The sequence below is a fragment of the Barbus barbus genome, assembly GCF_936440315.1.
Source record: "Barbus barbus genome assembly, chromosome: 9".
Lineage (NCBI taxonomy): Eukaryota > Metazoa > Chordata > Actinopteri > Cypriniformes > Cyprinidae > Barbus > Barbus barbus.
The window spans coordinates 26,175,187-26,197,933 of record NC_136737.1 but is presented as its reverse complement, the minus strand read 5'-3'; the positions used below and the strand labels follow the sequence as shown (position 1 = coordinate 26,197,933).

At 32.0% G+C, this 22,747-nt stretch overlaps 2 protein-coding genes across 5 annotated transcripts in view; one reads left to right on the top strand and one right to left on the bottom strand.

Annotated features, from left to right (window-relative positions):
• LOC306874819 (EGF-containing fibulin-like extracellular matrix protein 1) overlaps window positions 1-1,200 on the bottom strand; it is a 22,399-nt gene extending 21,199 nt beyond the window's left edge. The window contains exons 1-2 of one of the 3 annotated variants that reach the window (XM_079425087.1): window positions 1,076-1,200; window positions 9-101 (exon numbers count right to left, since the gene is read on the bottom strand). In XM_079425087.1, the coding sequence (XP_079281213.1) occupies window positions 9-95 (87 nt within the window). In that variant the 5' untranslated portion in view covers window positions 96-101; window positions 1,076-1,200. Of the gene's footprint in view, window positions 1-8; window positions 102-397; window positions 459-1,003 lie in introns of those variants that run through there. The other 2 variants (XM_079425088.1, XM_079425086.1) reach the window with 2 other exon arrangements.
• A 1,391-nt stretch (window positions 1,201-2,591) lies between these two features.
• LOC306875412 (armadillo-like helical domain-containing protein 3) lies at window positions 2,592-22,184 on the top strand. Of its 2 annotated transcripts, XM_079425941.1 has the most exons (26): window positions 2,592-2,693; window positions 2,971-3,087; window positions 4,479-4,535; window positions 4,614-4,760; window positions 6,324-6,431; window positions 6,514-6,606; window positions 7,030-7,104; window positions 7,183-7,269; window positions 7,383-7,439; window positions 7,525-7,568; window positions 7,646-7,706; window positions 8,451-8,497; window positions 9,015-9,090; window positions 9,215-9,308; window positions 12,275-12,376; window positions 13,615-13,673; window positions 13,757-13,822; window positions 14,114-14,183; window positions 14,260-14,320; window positions 14,410-14,498; window positions 15,042-15,124; window positions 15,219-15,345; window positions 15,432-15,507; window positions 16,701-16,779; window positions 19,089-19,205; window positions 20,461-22,184. In XM_079425941.1, exons 2-26 carry the CDS (start codon window positions 2,986-2,988, stop codon window positions 20,551-20,553), a joined length of 2,070 nt encoding a protein of 689 aa, XP_079282067.1. In that variant the 5' UTR covers window positions 2,592-2,693; window positions 2,971-2,985; the 3' UTR covers window positions 20,554-22,184. The 2 variants fall into 2 exon arrangements, with proteins under 2 accessions (XP_079282067.1, XP_079282068.1); XM_079425942.1 differs by lacking the exons at window positions 2,592-2,693; window positions 2,971-3,087 and adding an exon at window positions 4,283-4,354.
• Window positions 22,185-22,747: the final 563 nt, after the last annotated feature.

Here is a 22,747-nt window from a genome sequence, read left to right as displayed (position 1 = left end):
CTACTTGCCGTGTATGTGACAGGGTCCTGAGCTTCGGCTTCCTGAGACACGGCGAAGTGGACAGCGACACTCAAACACAAGCAGATCCCCAACATTGTGACCTGCAGCCCAGAGAAAACAGACACTCGTGCTTTCACAAATCATCACTGAGCCCACGTGCATTTGCACCATTTCCACCTAAACCCCAATTACATTTCATCCGCATTGCAAAGATCACATTGTTTGGTTTGAATAAAACCGCTGTTGACCCTGGCTCAGTTCTCCAGCAACTTGGCAGAGTCCAACACATTGCAGCACAAAACAACAGTGTCCAAACTGTGCCTGCTCACCCAGTCCATAATGGCAAGTAAGCCATGGCACATTTTTAAAAGTATCACATTGTCCTTGTGCAAATTACCATATCCAGCATATCTGAGACCAAGAGCAGATCTCATTTCAACACTGTGGGAAATGTTCATGATGAATTCAGTCTTGTAATATTGAATTTAATGCCCCCCCCCCCCCCCCCCCCCCCCCCCGTGAGGATGAACATCTCTGTTCTGGAAGCCCGTGGTGAACCTCCCAGACTGTGTCAGAAAGTACCAGCTCAAATAAAACATGTAAATCTACAGTACAAGCTTATTATGGCTATTTCAAAAGTAGTGCAACTGAAGGCATGTACCAACTAGTACTTAGACACCATATTTATCTGACAAAGCCCTCCAGCAATCTCCAGTTGAAATTGTTGTTTTCTGTTCAACAAAACGTCCTGTAATCATGCTAGAAGTTGAAGCAGAAGTCTATTGTCATTCAAAAGTATGAAATATGTATGCAATATAACCATTCTTCATGTATATGTAAAACAAAGAACAGTAGTTCTACATGAAGCACTAAAACTTGCAGTTTTTGAGTTGCACATTCAGAGAACTGTTACTATGCTGTAGTTATCAATCAAAAGGATGTAGAAATCATTAACAGAGCATAGAATTTATAATGCAATGCCCAAACTGCATAAACAATGTACCTTATCAAACAGGATTGCACCCCTCTTCCCCAGAGTCCTGATTGTGTGTGTGAAGTGAGTGGAGGATCTTACCCTGTGTGATTTATTCCACTGTAGCTTGAGGAGCACTGGAGTCTCTCACACATGAGGTGCCTGCGATCATGTTCTTATAAGAGGCAGGTTTTTCTCTCAAGCCTTTTCAAATGATCTTTTTTCTCACTGCAACATTCTTGCTGGAATATAAAGGCTGTGAATGTGGCTCCACCTACTGCTTAACATTTAGACCTACAACACATTTACTGATAGAGACATGAGGTCTATGAAGAAAAGTCTTACCAATCATTAAGAATTCATTTATGATCTTATATACTATGAACATTAGTATCTATTATACGTGTTATTTAATAAATATAAAATAAATGTTGATTGATTTCTAATTTAAATTAAGGATTATGATATTAAATACTGTGATCAACTGTTGATTGAATTTAATTTTTTATAATTGTATTAATTTATATTAAGAATTCTGATCTCAAATACTATGATAATTTGTATTTATCATAAAAATCTATTGAATAATTATTATATTATTATTTAAATATAGAATTTAATACATAAAACAAAACAACATTTTGTTTGTTATTTTGTTTTCTAAAATAATATTTTCAGTAAAATCTAAAATTATGAATAATAATAAAAATTAATGAAGTAAAGACTATATTATGATCGTTAAGATTATTACTATGCATCATCAAAATATACTAACTAAAAAATATGTAATCTAAAACTGTGATTTCATTTTTTCTTAACAGTTTGTTTTCTTAGGAAGCTGTTTTATTATATTGTAATAAAATCTAAAATTAATAAAATATACAGTCTATGAAGGTAAGAGGAATATCTTACCAATAATCAAGATACATATATATCTGTCATCGAATAAAATAAATATAGAATTAATTTCTAAAATAAAATAACTGATTTTACTAATAATATATATATATATATATATATATATATTATAATTACTAAAAATAAAAATAATAGAAGTGATTTTTGTGTCAAATGTAAACTGTTGAGTTTATATATATATATATATATGTGTGTGTGTGTGTGTGTATGTGATATATATAGGCTATATATGTATATATATATATATATAAACTCAACAGTTTACATTTGACACAAAAATCACTTCTATTATTTTTATTTTAGACACACACATTATATATATATATATATATGTGTGTGTGTGTGTGTATGTGATATATATAGGCTATATATGTATATATATATATATATATATATATATATATATATATATATATATATATATATATATATATATATATATAATATATATATATATTAGGTGATTATATAATACGTGAACATAAATGAGCTGTATGCTGAACAATGATCAAATGATCGATCTAATTTTGCACTATAAACTCTTAATAAAATAAATAATTTGACAAGATGAAATCATATCAGTAGGGCATGTGTAGAGATGCTCTTATTATTATTATGAGCATATTATATATAAAAAAAAGGTTTTGGCGTGTCTATTTACGTGTCTATTCAGCATGGCTAGCGGACGTGATGTAAGCACATGGGCGGGGTTTCCGGTCCGACCGGAAGTCAGTCGGGCGAAATCCATCTGTTTAGCTTGAAGAGTAATTAATGGAGCAAATACAGTGATTCATTTACCCGGGTATGAACATATTATTGAATTTATCTGTTCAAACTGCCTGACTGTTAAAAGTCGCCGCTGGAATGCAAAATATATTTATTTAGTTGTAAATGCAAGAAAACAGTTTAGCTTTGATCAGTTAGCATGACTGTCTCAGTGTTAAAATATGATTCGGAAGTGTTTGTTTACCGTATACAATGTTAGGAAGCTACATGCTAAAGCTAATCTGTCAAAACACACGCACGAGTCCCAGTATCCTCGAAAGGTCTGAATTCAAAGCGTTATTGTGTGTTTGCAGTCGTGTTTGTAAGCCATGGCTCAGACTGAGAAGAAAGCAGGTCTTCTGAGGAGAACATCCTCTTCCAAGAAGCCTCTGAAGGAGAAGGTGGTGCTGATGTACGATGAGATATTCGCAGTAAGTCATCATTTATATCACCAAGCCTGCATTTATTTGATCTAAAATACAGGAAATATTTTTACTATTTAAAATAACTGCTTTCTATGTGAATACACGTTCAAATGTAATTTATTTCTGTGATCAAAGCTGAATTTTCAGCATCATTACTCCAGTCTTCAGAGTCACATGATCCTCACACTGCTCAAGAAACACTTATTTTTATTATGTTGATTTATTTTTATTTTTTTCAGGTTTCTTTAATGAATAGAAAGTTCAGAAGAACAGCATTTATCTGAAATATAAATATTTTGTAACATTATAAATGTCTTTTGATCAATATATTACGGAAGCCCCGTTTCCGCCACTGAATAAAAAAGGTTATTGCGACTTTTTATCTCACAATTATGACTTTTTTCACAGAATTATGACATATAAACTCGCAATTCTGAGAAAAAAAGTCAGAATTACACAAAAAACGTCACAATAACCTTTATTATTTTTTATTCAGTGGTGGAAACGGGCTTCCATAATATAAAGCATCCTTGCTAAAGTATTCATTCCTATAATAAAAAATAAATAAAAATACAGATTTCAAGCTTTTGATAGCTTTAGAGTGTATAATGATGCATAAGCTTTTTATTTCAGATAAATGCTGATCTTTGGATCTTTCTATTCATCAAAAAATGAAAAAATGTACTCAACTGTTTTAAATATTGATAATAATAATAATAAATGTGCTTTGAGCAGCAAATCAGTATATTAGAATAATTTCTGAAGGATCATGGGACACTGGAGTAATGATGCTGAAAATACAGCTTTGATCACACAAATCAATAATATATTTGAATATATATTCACATAGAAAAGTTATTTTATATAGTAAAAATATTTCACAGTTTTTACTGTATTTTAGATCAAATAAATGCAGGCTTGGTGAGCAGAAGATAATTATTTCAAAAGCATTAAAAATCTTACTGTTCAAAAACTTTTGACTGGTAGTGCATGTATGAAAAAAAATATATATTATACATATATATGCTCATAATCAGATTACAGTTATTTCTTTATACATGATTACGTATTATTCACACAATGGCATAAAATGATGAATAATTTATTGATTCTCCCTAATTCCTCTGTTTTCCTCTTTTAAATGCTCCGTTCTAAAAATGCTGCTTTGTCCGCTTTGATTATATCCCCAAAAACAGACAGAAAAAAATACATTTCAAGGAATATATTTTGTTTCCCTTTGCTTTTTTTTTATATCAACACGCTATGTTTAATGGTAAGTTTAAAACACGTTTAGATTTAGAATACATGACCTAAAATGAGATTACGCTACTAACTACATCTGTAATCAGTAACGGGTTTCAATTCGTAAGCACACTGTTTTGGCTCTTTCCCATCAGAAGGAAGACCCTACTAAGAACAATCCTCGCTTCTGGGACGAGCTGTTTCTGATGAAGGTCTGTGGCAGATACTCATCCTGAAATACTTCTCCGTGGAGAGCTGTTTTATGAATGCGTGCGCTGTGCTTTGAGCAGGTCAATCTGGAGTATCTGGAGGGGAAGCTGGAGTCTCTGGACGGGGATGAAGTCATGAAAATCAAAGACAACATCAACAGTTTGTTCCATCACTGCGTTCAAGCTCTGGGCGAAGAGCACCAGATCAAAGTAGTCAATGCGCTTCAGGTAAAATCATGCTTGCTGCATTACTAAGCAACATGTTCATAATACTGGTAATCAAGTCGTGCTTCAAATAATCAATGTCTGGCTGGTGTTTCACAGAAGATTTAATATAAAGAAAATTAATGATTTAAACATTTTGTATTTATATTATTTTTTTATGTCAATCGCAAACTTTTTGGTAAAAAAAAAATTATTTTCATCACTGCAATTTGAAAAAATAATTGAAACGGTGAAGTATTTATACATGACGTTAAAACTACTTATACTTTTAATATTTTTTTTTTTAATTTGTTGTGTCTGTGTAGGATTTTTTTTACTTTATTTAGAGTATTGAAAATCTAATCTAATAAGATTAACCATTGCTAATAATGGAAACGTTAAAATTTTTATTTGATTAAAAAAGTTTTATTTGATTTTATAATAATTATAATTATGTGGTCAAATGTACTTAGTTGTCATAAAATTATAATAATCGTGTAAAATTAATTAACGTTCAAAAATTTAAGGCCAGTAAGTTTTTTTTTTTATTAAGAAATTGCTACTTTTATTTAGCAATAAAAGACACATTAATCAAAAGTGACCGTAAAGACATTTATAATGTATGTATATTATAAAGACACACACACATACAGTATATATATATATTTGAAAATATTTACGTATATACATTAATATATTTATATTCATTATATATAAACAACATATTTTTATTAAATATATACATGCATGTATTTGTATTTATATATACATAATAAATATACACAGTACACATTTATATATTATGTAAACAAAAACTTTTATTTTAGATGCGATTAGATACGATTTGACAGCACACACACGTTTAGACACGTCCAAAACTGTTTAAACAGAGATGGAAAAACCATTTTTAAATGCATGAATTATGTTTCCATCTTTGTTGCCACAGTTTTGTTAGTGCCTTTTTCTGTTCTAAAGAAGGGGGTGCCAATACTTCTGTCCATATAGTGTCTATACAAGTCATTGGTGTTTGGTGATGAGTTTTTGGCTCAAGGTCTGCATTTAAAGTCACACCAGAGGAGTTCAGCTGGGATCAGGACTTGGCTTTCTGCAGACCAGTCAAGTTCTTCCACACTGACTCAATCAATCATGTCTTTTTGAACCGTGTCTTATACACAGAGACACTGTCATGTTAGAATAGAAAAGGGTTCTGTCCAAACTGTTGCTATAAAATTAGAAGCACACAATTCCCTAGAATATCATTATATGCTTTAACATTAAGATTTGTACTCATAGAAATTACTAAAGTAGCCAAACGTGTTCATTAGAAGGGGGTGACCCAATACTTTTGGCTATATAGTGTATATATGTATATATATTTAGTTTATTTTAAATAAACATGCTTAAAAATACTCAATTGGAAACATAAAGCTGAAGTTGTGAAGCCAGCTTTTGTGTTTGCAGACACACCCTTCATTCAGTTACTGGTTGGCATTCAGAAAATCTAACAGTTGCTTTTGACCTAAAGATCTGAATGAACATGACAAAGACTTGAAAAGCACACCAGTCTCCTTCTGTCTGTCTCTGCAGACTCTCTGTGCGCTGTTCAGAGGAGTTCACCAGAAGAACAAATCCACCACGGGCTTTGACATAATCAACATGCTCATGGGTTTCGACAAAGCTGAGCTCCGAATGAAGGTCAGTCGTCTGTCCTGCTAACACATGATCTGGATGTTTCTATTGAATGCTGATTTGAGCTGTACTGTAATTGTGCACACAGGAGCTAATGGAGAGCCTGGACAGTCTGCTGTGCGGTGATGGATCAGAGAGTCTGAAGAGTTTATGTCTAAAACTACTGCTGTGTCTGGTCACTGTAAGATCAGTGCATTCATTCTTCTGCACTCTTTTTGTAAAAATCTGTTTGTAAAAGCAAGCAAAAATCAGTCCATTTACAATGGAAGTCAAGTCTTGGTGTCACTGTGCTTTTGATTTATTTAAACATTTATTTCGTAATGATATTTTCCCCCATTTTAAATTCTTATTATCCACTGAAAGGCTAGAGTTTTGTGAATTATTTAAATAAAAGATCAAAAGGATTAACAATGCAGATTAATTTTCACAGCCTTCTTCGGTCATATTTACCAAGGGTGCCAATATTTTTGGCCATGACTGTATGTTTTAAAAAATTTGTATGTATATATTCTTGTATATAATTTATATTATATGTAAATAGTAATATTTTGTCAGATGCTTTCTGACGTGGTTATAATGTGTTTTTTGTTTTGTTTTTTTGCAGGTGACAGATAATATTAGTCAGAACACCATACTGGAGTATGTGATGATCAACAGTATATTTGAGGCCATTCTACAGGTAAAAGTAGATTTTTTTGGTGTAATTTTTCCTGTTTTTACCTGTGCATTATCATTTCATTCACCTCTTTTTGCCCAGATTCTGTCTGATGTTTCCAGTCGAGCGCAGCACGGATATGATGCTGTGGTACTTTTAGCTCTGCTGGTCAACTACAGGAAGTATGAGGTAAATGCACAGTGATGGTTGTACTAATACAATATATCGTTCTAGCAGTTCTAGTCATGAAGCATTGTTTGTAAGATTTCTGTGGGATTCATTGTTTCCTCCTTTAATTGTAGTCTGTGAATCCTTATATTGTGAAACTGTCAATAGTGGACGACGAGCCGACCCTGGATGTGAGTAGATAGCGAGATTCTTGAAAATCAAGATTTTTTTGGAGTCATTGTCATGCATTGGTCTAATAAAATTGACTTTTCGCAGGGCATGGGAATGGTCATCCACCACGCACTTGCAGAGTACAATAGGTAACAAGCAATCCTTGTTGTTTTGTTTTTAAGAAACGTGTGCGAAAGATTTATTGTGATCCATCTGGTTTCCACAGACAGTATAAAGACAAAGAAGAAGAAAACCAGGGAGGATTTTTCTCCACCCTTACCAGCATGGTATAAATCTCTTTTATCATGTATTCATGTCTAGGTCCCTATGAAAACGGTTTTATTTTTTCTCAAATTGCTTTTTAGTATTTTTTCCAAATTCAATTTTTTTTCTGTTTCAATTTTTCTGGATTGACAACATTTTTTCCATTAATTTTTCTAGACTCTGTTTTAATGGCTAAATTGTATTTTATTCATCAAAAAGCATGTCTAATTAATTGAAATCATGAAATTTACAATATTAAACAGAAATGTATTAAAAGTTGAACAAAAATTCAATTTTTATGGCCCTATAAAATGTTTTATTTTCTCAAATTCAGTTGTATTTTAGTTTTTTTTTTTTATACCAAATTTAGTTTTCCATTTAATTTTCTGAATTCCATTTTAATGATTTCATTAAATATTAATAATCAAAAGCATAAATAATTGATTTTGTAAAAAAATATTTATTAGAATTTTTTCCCGGAAATACTGCTGTTTATTTACATATTTCTGCTAAAAAAAATTCTGGCAAATAATTTTTTCTGGTAAATATACCTTTAAAAATAATGTTTTAATAAATTTTATTAGTAGTAGTAGTAGTAGTAGTGTCGTTACATTAAGTAATATATTTCTGTCACGGTTTCTTCAAGTTAAACCAAACTTTTATTTTGACGGGTTGCTGTGTGAAGATCATTTATGCTTGTATGTGATATGACCATAGTTTTTCTCAAAAGAAACCGTAATTTTTCATCATAATTCTTTGGTCTGCAGGTGGGCAGTATGTTTATCGCTGACGCAGATGAGAAGCTGTCAATACAGTAAGTAAAAATTCAAACATTTTAGTTGGTGATGGCGTATTTTTATATACAGCTTACCTACAAATTTTGGGGTTGGTAAGATTTTTTTAAATGTTTTTGAAAGAAGTCTCTTCTCACTAAGGCTGCATTTATTTGATCAAAAATAGTCAAATCAGTAATACTGTGAAATATTATTATAATTCAAAAGAAGTGTTTTCTATTGTAATATATGTTCAAACGATTCCGGTCATGAAAGCTGAATTTTCAGCCTCATTAAGCCAGTCTTCAGTGTCACATGACTCCGTGATGAAAGTTCAAAATAACAGCATTTATTTTCAATATAATGCAACCTTACTGACTAAAAGTGCTAATTTCTTTCAAAAAAGCAAGCCTTTGAAGAGAACTAAATATGTATTTGAAGGTCAGATCAGCCCCATAAGTCTCCAGCGCATAATAGCGGTCATCAAATCTTGAAATGTCCATTCTTGTATTATTAAATCAAATGCTCCACATGTCTGATGACTTTATCGTCCTTTAGGACTAATGAAGCCATCCTGCTCGCTCTTTATGAGGCCGTACATCTCAACAGAAACTTCATCACTGTTCTTGCACAGGTCAGCACTACACAATCACTTGTATTTATCTTTGCGCACTGACATATGCATATATTATTAGGCCTGTCCTATCTATACATTGATGGTTATGGTTTATCTTTGCATCTGTAATTGTCACTCACAGAGCCATCCGGAGATTGACATTGCAACAACCCCGGCTGTGCCCGTCCCAGCCTCTCCTATGACCCCGCTGGGCACCACACCGCCCTCTCTGGACAGTGAGTAACTAGTGTTAAAATATCATTCACTCACCATCATGTCAAACCCACATGACCTGCTTTCTTCTGCAGAACACTGAAGTAGAAATGCATGCACCGTATGAGAATCGAATACTTTCAGTGGCTGTTTAAATGGTCAACACAGTAACCAGATGTGAGGCTTGTTTGAATAATGAAACGCTTTGAGCTTTTTAAGCAGCTGTTGTTCAGCAAATGACCCTTTGAATCGTACTTCCAGGCTCTTATATTGTAGAGCCGACATTTCACTTCCTTAAACTGACTCCACACTTACATTTGCCTCTAAAACATGTGTAAATTCTATGCTGCTTTTTGCATTGCAACCTTTTAAAAACTTGACATCCATTAGCTGTATGAAATATTAAATCCACTCGGATCTGGCAGACTGAAGCTGCTGTGGTGGATGTGGCATGTTCTCCTGCTTGAATGTGCCAGCAAAGCTTAATCATCTGTAATCAGGATGACACGAGAAACATTCACAATATACTTATAGCCTGTTCACAACAAGGACTATAGCTATAATGATATTATAACATTTTAATAATCATTGTAATATAATAATAATAATAACTATAAAGTTTTAATAAGCATTTTAATTTAACAAAAATTGTTCTAATTTGACTAAAACTAACATTTTAATAACCATTCTAATTTAAAAATAACTAGCGTTTTAATAGTTCTGATTAAATTTTGCCTATAAAGTTTTAACAATCGTTCTAATTTAACACTAACTGTAACATTTTTAATAATCGTTCTAATTTAACCATAACTAATATTTTTAATAATTGTTCTAATTTAATAAGAATGGTAAAGTTTTAATAATTGTTCTAATTTAACAATAACTAACATTAAGAATCGTTCTAATATAATACTAACTGTAAAGTTTTAATAATCGTTCTAATTTAACCATAACTAATATTTTTAATAATTAACAAGAATGGTAAAGTTTTAATAATCGTTCTAATTTAACCATAACTAACATTTTTAATAATTGTTCTAATTTAACAAGAACTGTAAAGTTTTAATAATCGTTCTAATTTAACAATAACTAACATTTTTAACAATCATTCTAATTTAACAATAACTAATATTAAGAGTAGTTCTAATTTAATCATAACTAACATTTTTAATAATCATTCTAATTTAACAAGAACTGTAACATTAATAATCGTTCTAATTTAACAAGACCTGTAAAGTTTTAACAATCGTTCTAATTTAACAAGACCTGTAAAGTTTTAACAATCGTTCTAATTTAACAAGAACTGTAAAGTTTTAATAATCGTTCTAATTTAACAAGACCTGTAAAGTTTTAACAATCGTTCTAATTTAACAAGAACTGTAAAGTTTTAATAATCGTTCTAATTTAACCATAACTAATATTTTTAATAATCGTTCTAATTTAACAATAACTAACATTTTTAACAACCATTCTAATTTAACAATAACTAATATTAAGAGTAGTTCTAATTTAACCATAACTAACATTTTTAATAATCATTCTAATTTAACAAGAACTGTAAAGTTTTAACAATCATTCTAATTTAACAATAACTAACATTAAGAATCATTCTAATTTAACACTAACTGTAAAGTTTTAATAATTGTTCTAATTTAACAATAACTAACATTAAGAATCATTCTAATTTAACACTAACTGTAAAGTTTTAATAATTGTTCTAATTTAACAAGAACTGTAAAGTTTTAACAATCGTTCTAATTTAACAAGAACTAACATTAAGAATCGTTCTAATTTAACAAGAACTAACATTAAGAATCGTTCTAATTTAACAAGAACTAACATTAAGAATCGTTCTAATTTAACAAGAACTAACATTAAGAATCATTCTAATTTAACAAGAACTAACATTAAGAATCATTCTAATTTAACACTAACTGTAAAGTTTTAATAATCGTTCTAATTTAACAAGAACTGTAAAGTTTTAATAATCGTTCTAATTTAACAAGAACTGTAAAGTTTTAACAATCGTTCTAATTTAACAATAACTAACATTTTTAAGAATCATTCTAATTTAACAAGAACTGTAAAGTTTTAACAATCGTTCTAATTTAACAAGAACTAACATTAAGAATCGTTCTAATTTAACAATAACTATAATTTTTAATAATCATTCTAATTTAATAATAACTGTAACATTTTAATTATCATTCTAATTTAACAATAACATTTTTAATAATCATTCTAATTTAACAAGAACTGTAAAGTTTTAATAATCGTTCAAATTTAACAATAACTAACATTAATTATCATTCTAATTTAACAATAACTAACATTTTTAATAATCATTCTAATTTAACCAGAACTGTAAAGTTTTAATAATCGTTCTAATTTAACGATATCTATAACGGTAGATACTGTATCCTGCAATATGCAATATTCACTTTCAGAAGGGATATTTTTTTCCAGCTGTTGAACCATAAAAACATTGACAGCCAATCAGAATCCACATGACTTTACAGACTGTGTGCATTTAAAGTGGCGGATGACAAAACAGAATGGTAGCATGCATTGGTGTGGACACTAATATCATTAAAGTTATCATTCTTAGTGTTAGAGGAACTTTACCTTGTATTATCCATCCTAAATAATACAAGATTATAGTAACGGGGTACAAAAAAAAAAAAGTTTTTGCGTGTTTTATTTGTTATTTTTGTGGCTAATATTGCTCAGTTTTTGTGCAGTGGAAAAAATGTAATGGTGTACTCCCACATAAGTAATGAACATAGATAATGATGGCCATGAATTCAACTAAATGCTATTATGCTGACAACACAAAAAGGAGGTCTGTGTTGTCAGGACGCGATTTGAGTGTTGCTACATACTTTCTCAATACGATGTATGTACTTTTAGTGTGTAGTATAAGTATGCAAATTGGGGCGAATGATCATTTTCAGAGATGATTCACCATGCTTACATTCTCTCTTTGCAGTGATGAATAATCCTGAGCTTCCTCTGGACCCAAACTTGCAGACAAGTAATCTTCTTATAACCTTCCTCAAATATTCCTCCATCGTAATGCAGGACACCAAAGGCAAGTTATCACTGTTTCTCTCCTTTGTGCTGTTCAAAACCTAGCAAGCTTCCTTGCTCCTACCTAGGCAGCATCCAAAGTCAGAACCTCGAATCGCTATTGACTTCAGTGGAGTTTGGTGTTAGCATGTCGCTAAGCTAACAACATGATACTCTCATAAGGCATCTTTACACAGCCGATTTAAGGCTGCTCTAAAGCGGATCTGTGTCTGCTCAGAATTCAGTGTAAAGACGCAATGCCGCATAAAAGCAGACCTAAAATACGCCGGGTCTGACCCACCTCAGTCCCTAGTATCAAAGGCGACGCAATGCTGTTTTGATTCAGTGTAAATGAAACGCGAAACAGTGCCGCTCTAAAGCAGCGTCGTTGTCATGACAACCCAAAGGACGCCTGTCAGTTCGAGCCAAAAACACGTAAGCTAGCTCCATATCTTTTAGCTAACGTTAATAATAATAATAATAATAATGTCTACCAATAGTGGAAACAACTGGTCCGACAAAGAAGTAAAAGAGCTTCTTTTAATAAGAGCAGAGGAAGAAATTAACCGGCAAATTGACTAAAAAAAAAAGATACACTGTAGCACGCGCAGGAAATTTAAATTGAATGTCGTTACATTTTAAAATGTCGTGTTTTTATTTATTTTGTTTATTTCGTTTTATATTATTTCTTCTTTTTTATATTTGTTATTTAATTTTATAGCATTTGTTTTTAAAATTGTAGTTATTATAAAAGGTATATATTTCCCACAATTTTAATTCCTGTGTAAATGCATTTATGCCGCTGCAGAACAGCATTAAACGGTCTGTGTAAATGCACATTTTCGTGGTTTTATGCCGCTTCAGATTTGGTTTCAGTGCCGCCTTTGCTGTGTAAAGATGCCTTATAAGCATACAAACATAAAGGATGTACATTTTAGCTAAAATAGTCCATTTTTAATTAGAGTAGAGGTATTATTGTAATTATCAGCATTTTTCCCGCTTTGTCCACCATTTTGGATTTTGGCGTTTGTTGCTATGCATTATAGGATTGCGTTCTTTGCAAAGGATGCATGCAGTTTTTAATTTTTACAAAAGAAGGTAAGGCGGCATTAGCTTATCTACATGTTGGAAAAGCTTCTATACCAAAGTGCCTTAAAATGCTGCCTAAGTAGGGAGCTCACTAGAATTTGGAACGCAGCCATTTATTTCTCTTAGTTTTTTGTGCACAACTTACAATAGTTTTCCTCTGTATGCTTTCAGATGAACACAGACTCAACAGTGCCAGGCTGTGCCTCATCATTCTGACCTGCATAGCCGAGGTAATGCATTGTGGGTAATTATTTTTTTTCCTGTGAGTTCGTTCACTGTTTGACCATTTGTCCTCTCGCTGTCTGTTTTATAGGACCAGTACGCCGACTCCTTTCTCCACGATGATAACATGAACTTCAGGGTCAACTTGCACAGAATGGTAAGTCTCTGCTGAGGTCTCAGTTGTTTTTAAATGGCAGAATCCAAATGAAGACGATGTTTCTGGCATATAAATCAGCAAACTGCCCAGCCCCATGTTACAGGCAATCCATTACGAAATGGGACGTCCCAGAGCCTCACTGCTTGATGCAGTAAATCCAGTTATCTAGACGCATGAAAGCAGGATCATTTGTGCACTGAAATCAACCTTGGCCAGTCTTAAAGGGAGCTTTCATCCAAAAATGAAGTCAATGAAATGAAAGTCCAGTGTTGTTTCTCTTATGCATTTCAGCCCATGAGGCATCGAAAGAAAGCCGCGGATAAGAGCATCCCCTCTCGGCCTTTAGTTTGTGCCGTTCTGGGTGAGTTTTGTGTTCAGAATGAGTGATCTCTTTATCGTTTTGTGAGCGTTTATTTGAGTATTCTTTGTCTTTGCAGATCTGATGGTCGAGTTCATTGTTACGCACATGATGAAGGAGTTTCCTATGGATCTCTATGTGTGAGTTTCTTTTTAATTTGCAGTTTTAAATACTGCAGTGCTTAGTCGATTGTGGATATGGTGAGAATTAATGAAGTCGTTTGTTTTAGGCGCTGCGTTCAGATAATTCACAAACTGATCTGCTACCAGAAGAAGTGCAGAATTAGGGTGCACTACACATGGAGAGAGCTCTGGTCAGGTATGATATTTACGGTGTGCGCCTGAGCCAAATGCAGGCATGTGCTCTGTGTGTTTTGTTTTTTTCTTTGCTTTTAGTTTTTTGTGTCTTTTCATTTTTTTTTTTTTGCTTTAGTTTTACATATAGTAAATATTTAATGTATATAGTAACAAATGTTTTCTCAATATTTAGATTTTTTTGCACGCTCAGATTCCAGATTTTCAAATAGTTGTATCTCAGCAAAATATTGTCCCATCCTAACAAACCATAAATCAGTGGAAAGCTTACTTATATAAATATATTTAATATCTATATATTTCAAAATATAAATATATTTAATATCTATATAAATATATATATTCTTATATAGGTATTAAATGCTTTATCCAAATACTTTCTATTTATTTAAAAACTCCCATTTGTCTGTACCTCTCTGCATCTCCTGATAATGGATCTGATAATGACCGTGTAAATCTGCGCTGGCAGTTGTGTGGAGTCACAGGTCAAAACAGTGATTATTTCAGATGTGTTGCTTCAGGTGGCTGCATTGATTGTGTTTTCCAGCTCTCATTAACCTTCTGAAGTTCCTGCTGTCTAATGAGACCATCCTTCTGGCGAAGCACAATATCTTCCAGCTGGCTCTTCAGGTAAATCGCACTCGCTGTGAGCAGCAGTTTGTCATGTTTTTAAGTACAGATTGGGCATTTCTCACCTCACTTGACATATTTTTGTCTGTTTTAGGTGGTGAACCTCTTTAACGTGTTCATCACGTATGGAGACACGTTTCTGCCCACGCCCAGCAGTTACGACGAGCTCTATTATGAGATTATACGCATGCATCAGGTGTTTGATAACCTCTACTGCATGGGTAAGTAGCCCGATCTCCGTCCTGCTGCGTACATGTTTATTTTTATCCATCATTAAAGCACTAACCTGATCTTCATGACACTGCAGTGCTGCGAGTCTCGACCAATGCAGGCCAGTGGAAGGAGCCTGCTAGTAAACTTACTCACGCTCTCGTCAACGTCAGGTCAGAACATTTACCTTCATTCCTGAACGCTTTCACATTAAATAATCAGAGGATTTATTGCATTCTTTGTTTAAATTATCCGTTTTAAGTATTCTAAAATAAGATATTTTTATATAATATTAATAATAAAATAATATATATGTACTTCAAAAAATTTTTTTCCCATTTTTCTCTGATTTCTATTTAGTTTTTCCCCTTTGCTTTTTTTTTATTTTATTTTTTTTATGCATTTACTGTTTTATTCTTATTTCTTTTTTTATTTTTTGGTCCTTGTTTTTATTTTTTTGTTTGTTTATTATATTTTTTTCTCTGCTTTTTTCTTTGGCTTGTTTTTGTTCTTTTATTTATTTTGGTTTTGATTTACATTTTTCGCTTTATTTATATATATATATATATATATATATATATATATATATATATATATATATATATATATATATATATATGTATATGTATATGTATATGTGTGTGTGTGTGTACAATTAATTATTTAATTAACTTATAAATATTTATTTATTATTGTATTTACTTTTTTTGCTTTAGTTTTTTGTAGTGTGTTTTTGTTTTTGTCTTTGGCTCATTTGTTTGTTTGTTTTCTTTGTGTGTGTTAGATTATAAAAAGCATTAAATGTGTAAACAAGCATACATTTCTAATGAAAATCATACTAAATATACAGTCTATTTATACAATGTACTTTCATTTACATACCAGTTATGTTTTAAATATGGGTGAAATCATGAAAGATCGTAAATTAAGATCATTCAGCCCTTCGAGAAGCTGCTTTATAAAATAAAGTTTATTATCATTATTATAATCCTAGTTTGAGTTGTTAGTTGAAGTCTGTGACTATCTTTGGACGGCTTTAGTAAAATGTGTGTTTTTGTCTTTATTTTGGTTAGTGTGCGAGGGACGTGGTGGTGAATTAATTATTGATTTTAGAGTCAGGTTCTCCGGGCTTTCAGAGATGTCACCATGTGTTTGTGCCGCACAAAAGAAGTCGAGTGCTGTTTTTTTTTTTTGTAGCATGCATAATGGAAAGCATTACGGCAGAATTTTGAAAAGAACCACACCTTTGAAAATTCTCTGCAACGTTACCTTTTATTCTCACACAGACGTGTCGCAGGACCTCTATTATGAAGCTCTTGTCACATGTTTGAAAAATATCTCATTTTGCCCGTTTCTGTCATTTCAGAGCCATTATTAACCACTTCAACCCTAAAATCGAGTCGTACGCCGCTGTGAACCACATCTCACAGCTCTCAGAAGATCAGGTAACTGAATACACTCACATCAGATTTAGACAGTCTTAACGTTTTGATCTCTTAAGTTCAAACAGACTTTAATGGGATCTTAATGAGTTTCTGCACAGAACATTAACTTTTAGCCTCATTGTAATATAGCGTAATTTATATTTAATTTTCTTATTTATTAAAACACTATCATTCAAAAGTTGTTTTTTTTTTAAAGAAATAAATACTTTTATTCAGCAAGAATGTATTAAATCGATCAAATGTAACAGTAAAGATATTTTATAATGTTATAAAAGATTTAGATTTTCATAAAAATGCTGTTCTTTTGAACTATTATTATTATTATTATTATATCATTCGTTCTATGCTGTAAATGACATTTTTGGAGTAAAATAGCTATAGTTAGCTTTTTTTAATGCATCTACATACACCCATATTTTTTGCATAAATACCTGTGCACTGTGGCACAGTCTTATCGGCTAACTTTAACTCAATTCTGTCATATGAGAGAATTGGTTTTGAATCTGAATAAGCAAAACACTGTATGTGTGTCTAGAAAAGCGACTTATTGGGACGGTCACAGGTGTTTGTGGTCACAGGTGTTGCTTAATTAGCCTTTGATCTGTAGGGTAATGATGCCGTGTGCTGGAAGTGAGTTCAGTTTTACAGATGGTTGTGCCAGCTGTCGCTCGCAGTCCCAAACTCTCGTCTCTTTTATCTCGCTTTACCAGATGCTCCCGCATGACCTCTAACAGACCTCTGTCCAGCCTTTCTGGCTCTCTTAGTTTAGTTTAAGTTTAGGGATTTGTGGTCCATCAGCCCCTTTCATGCCCTGGAGTGTCCCAGTTAAACTTCAGGCCCATTCTATTTAAAATCACTGCACACAATGTGACCTCAAACAGCTTGTAGTTGTGGGAACGCTATTTTGAAACGATGTCTTTCCATGATTGCCACAGAGAACTGTTTTGATTTGTCAAAATAAACAGTGCATTACTTCGTTACGTACTAACAAAGAAAGACAATTGCAATTTGCGAGGGATCTAGGAGTGTCGAAGCCTCCCTGAGTTCTTTCAGAATCTAACTTGGAAGTCTCTTTTAAAAGATCTACCAAAAGAATCAACCAAGAAATGCTACCAATTTTTTTTTTTCCAAGGTAAAATGACAGGAAATATTATTATTGTTTCAGAAATATATTATTTCAAAAATATAATTACATTTTAATAGAAGGTTTAGTCAAATGTAATAAAATACATTTAAGTAAAGTGATTTTATATTTTAGTAAAAAAAAATATTAAAATGAAATATTTACCAAAATAATCATTTTAATAAATAATATTTTTCCAGGGTAAAATTACAGAAAATATTATTTTTTGTTTTTTAAATACCACTATATTCTAATAAAATATTAATCAAAGTAGTAATGTAGTAAAATCCCATTATATAAAAAAAATTGTCTATATATATATACATACATACATACACACACATCATTTCTTTTTTTTTATTACTGTTTAAAATGAAATATCTACCAAAAAAAACTCTAAGGTAAAATAACAGATAATATTAATTAAATACTGCTATTTCAAAAATATCACAGTTTTTTAATAAAATATTTATTAAAATGTAGTAAAATACCATTGCATTTAATAAAAACTGATTATATAAAATATATATAAAAGTAAAACATCTACCAACATAATCCACCAAAAATGCTACCTAAATGTTAAGGTAAAATGACAGAAAACATTATTATTTAAAATGTATCATTACGTTTTAATAAAGTACTTATTAAAAAGTAACGAAATAGCATTATATTTAATTGATTTTATTTTTAGAAAAAACTATTAAATACAGGGACAAAATAAATGCACTTTTTTTATAACATTTGTAATGTAAATAAAACATAACCATTTTAAAAGTCGACGTTTTGAAACTGAAATGCAGAGACGAACAGTTTTTTTGGCCATTTCCTGTATTTGACCAACTACAAGTAAGCAAATATCATTTGTTAGATATTATAAGATGAATGTGAAGTTTGCAAACTACTACTCTTGCTTGGTCAGCTGATCAGCAGTGGTCAACAGAGAGCTTGTTCCAGTTGTGGTGGTTCATATCTGTATCAGTAGTCATGTGATCACTCCACTAGCTTTGTAAATGTGTTCCTGTAGTTCAGTTCAGGACCATTGTTATAAAACGGATAAATAGTTTTATAGCTACAGTTTTGCCAGAGTCTTTCATTGTAAGTGGACTTCTGTCAGTGCATTGTTGTCTTAAACCTGGAAGATTTCTTGTAGTTGTATCTGGGTTTTACGTCGTTTTCTCATCTGTAGGTGCTGGAGGTGGTGCGCTCAAACTACGACACACTAACCTTGAAGCTGCAGGATGGTCTGGACCAGTTTGAGCGTTACTCTGAACAGCCCAGAGAGGCCGGCTTTTTCAAGGAGCTGGTAAGCTTTTGAGTTTGATTGACAAGTTACTTCCTTCCTTTGGCTACATTAACTATGGGTTGAATGGTACAGAATACGACAAAAAAGACGAAATCACAGAATCCAATGCAACTGGTGGTTGTTGTTTCACTGTTACACTTCACATGAAACTTCATCTCCAGAGATGCTCTGAGAGTTGCTTCACCATTTGCTTTGAGAAAACGTTCATCAGATGCACACAAACTGGTCTCCACTACAACCCAGCAAAATAAAATTTCAGTTGAATGTGAACCAAAAATTATGACAGAAATATGTTACTATTGTGGAGTAGAATGTACTTCTCAAAGTAATAATAATTAAAACAATAATAATACAGTTTATTATACCATTATTTTGAACGGAATATCTCACAATATTGCGCAAATTTTAATCCATGTTTTAATTTCACCTGTAAATCTTTGTTGCTTTTTAAATTGTTCAAATTTCATTTTGCAAGATTTGTCAAATTTTTAGTTTTTAATTATTCATTTCATTAACGTTTTTGATTTAAGAAATGGCAATAAATCATAAAACGCAAAATGCTGACAAATAAAACTTCTAATAAAGTTTTATAATTTTATTAAAAAATTCTATAAAATACTACTACTACTAATAAATAATAATAAAAACAACAACAAGAATAATAAATCATAGGGCATTTCATTTCATATTATTGTTAAAATTGTAATAAATTAATACGTTTTTAAAGTTCTATGAATTCAGTTGATTAAGCGTCCTAATTAAAATGTTATTAAACCATGTAAACAACATCCAGAACAATTAAAAAGGAAAACACTGAATTTGGGGTAAAATAGACCGATTTCATAGAGCCCTATTCATGCAGAGGAATATTTGGTTGGAATATTTAGTGAGACTATTGTTATTATTGAATTTATTAATAATTATAGCTTTTAATTCTATAACCGTATGACCATCATTTCTTGTATATTTCAATTATTGGTTTAATGAACACATCTGTTACATGATGTTCAAATATAAAACACACGTTCAACAGTCTAAATACTGTCTGTATATTATATTGTAAAGCCGAACATTTGGTATGAGCCCAATTCTTCTTTTCTGAGCTCAGTCTCTGTGCCCCGAGGAGCTCACTGCTGCGTTAAATTTTAATGTGAAGTGAATTTATGACCAGCTTCACACGCGTCTCTGTTCACGATGGCAGTCATCAGGAAAGGAGTTAGTTTTGATGCACAGATGCTGGTTTTGCCTTTTGCAGGTTCGCTCCATCAGCCTGAACGTGAGGAAGAACGTGTCTCTGAGTACCATGAGTCAGGACGTCCTGCTGAAGGAGTTCTCCTCCATATCCTGAGACAATGGGACCTTTGACCTTCATACTGACACATCCATCGCCCCACATCTTACGTGGCTTCTCGATGTTACACCAGAGTATCCAGAACCGGACAGAACTGGATTTGATCTTCAGGCTGTATTACTGATGCAGTGTGTGTGAGTTTGGTCGCGCTCGGAACTGACTTGTTTTGGCTTAACAAAGCAATCAGCCCAACTTTGCACAATGTGAATTTTGATTCTGACTACCCAGTAGTTTTGGTTTGGTTTTTTCCTCCTTTTATTGGTGGTCCAATGCTGTTTCTGTTTATTCTACTGCGTATTCTTCATTGCCTTTGCACCAAACCGATGAAAACCAATGGGCTTGCTTAGCATTTCCAATGATTTTCAGTTCTTTTCTACATTCAGAGTGAATGGGAAAAAATTATCCTATTTTCATGAGCCTGACAAAGAAATGTCTGGGTCATAATTCACCATGTATTCGAAAGAAAATCATAATTTGCATTAATAAAATGAAGCCATTAAGATTTGCATTCTGACATATTTTCATGACAAACACATTTTCTCCAAATTCTCATTATTGTAATGCAAAAAAAGAAAAGATTCTCATTACCGTAATGCACCAAAAATCTCATTACCGTGATCATTTTTACATTTTTAATTTTTTTTATTAAAAACTTTCAGCTGAACACACACTACGATAATGCATACTTACAATTTTAAATATTTATAATATATTACAGTAATGAGAAATTTTGAAATTTGCTTAATTGTCCTCATTACAATGCGCTAAAATCTCATTCTCATTACTGTGATACAGTAATAATCTTTTTTTTTTTTTTTTTTTATTAAAAACAGCATTTACATACCACTATTACAGTTTTGAATTATATACATTTTTATAATGATAATTTGGGTGTAAAAATATTAATATTCCTAAAACCGGTTTCATGACATTTCCTCTCAGATTCTTATCAGATTGTTTAAAAATCTAATTCTCATACCATAATACAATAAGAATTATTATCCTGTCCTTTTTTATTAAAAACAATTTCAGTGTAACACACAACGCCATAATGCATGATTAAATTGTACTTTGGAATTTAAATTATATATCTCTATTACGGTAATGAGAAAAGCAGAATATAATTTCTTATTCCTTCAGCTTTGTAAAATGTGACCTGGACATTTCATGTTAGTTTTTCATGAGATTCACCCTCGAGTATAAGTGCATCAATTTTTTAAAAAATCTGGCAGTCTCTTAATTCTCTTCACTCTCAGTATATCCCAGTATTGCAAGATGTTTCAGTATGGTATCATGAAAAGAAATGAAGTTGCAGTGTAAAAAAGCTGTATGTTGAGTTGTATAACACTGGGTAAAGAAAGAAACAAATGTATTAACTTGACACTCCACTGAAAGCTAGTTCTAGAGAATTTAGAACATTACAGAATCCAAACCAGTTCTATTACTAATTAGTCTAATTTAAACCAACACGTGGAGGATAACTGAATAAAACAAACACATTTCAAAGAAATTCTTTGTAAATTCTTCCTGGGTTTGGTTCTAAATGAGTATTTGGCTTGCTTTGCCTTAGTATTCTTATTTATGGGTGTTTGTTTCCTCATTAAATCTTATTTTGTACAACATACACAATGATGGCCAGTGTCTTGGTTTGTGTTACAGACTTCAGCGTTAACCCTATAACCCAATGCTCTGGCTTCTCGATAGTGAGTCGTCTTCTAAAAAATATAAAAATAAATCAAAACGGGTTCAACTTTTTATCATTGACTTAACCTCTAAAAGAAGCAGTTATTAAGTTAAACTCCAAGGATTTATTCCCTATGGCCGCCAAGTTGAGATGTTCGTGTGGCAGTGAGATAAAAGAAAGCTTTTACTTTCTCCATCAAAAGGGCATATGCTATATAAAGATAACTTTATCTGCTTAAACATAGGTTGGGGTGAATCTGTGGACAAAAGTATTGGGACACACGTCTTAATTATTGAATTTAAGTGATTTCAATCGGACCCATTGCCACAGCTATATAAAATCGAGCACCTTGCCGTGCAGTTTCTGTGTGCAAGCTTCACGTTAAGCGTCGAATTGAGTGGAGTAAAGCACCGACACTGGACTCTGGAGCTGTGGAAACCTGTTCTGTGGAGTGACGAGATGGCCAGATCGTACTAATTTGTTTAATGAAATCAAAACAAGGGACCA

Excerpts from the sequence above, each read along its gene's own strand:
- LOC306875412 (XM_079425941.1), top strand. The coding sequence starts at position 2,986 with ATGGCTCAGACTGAGAAGAAAGCAGGTCTTCTGAGGAGAACATCCTCT. Across the intron at positions 7,105-7,182 it reads TATTTGAGGCCATTCTACAG|ATTCTGTCTGATGTTTCCAG; the intron begins GTAAAAGTAGAT and ends CTTTTTGCCCAG. Across the intron at positions 15,125-15,218 it reads TCTTCCAGCTGGCTCTTCAG|GTGGTGAACCTCTTTAACGT; the intron begins GTAAATCGCACT and ends TGTCTGTTTTAG.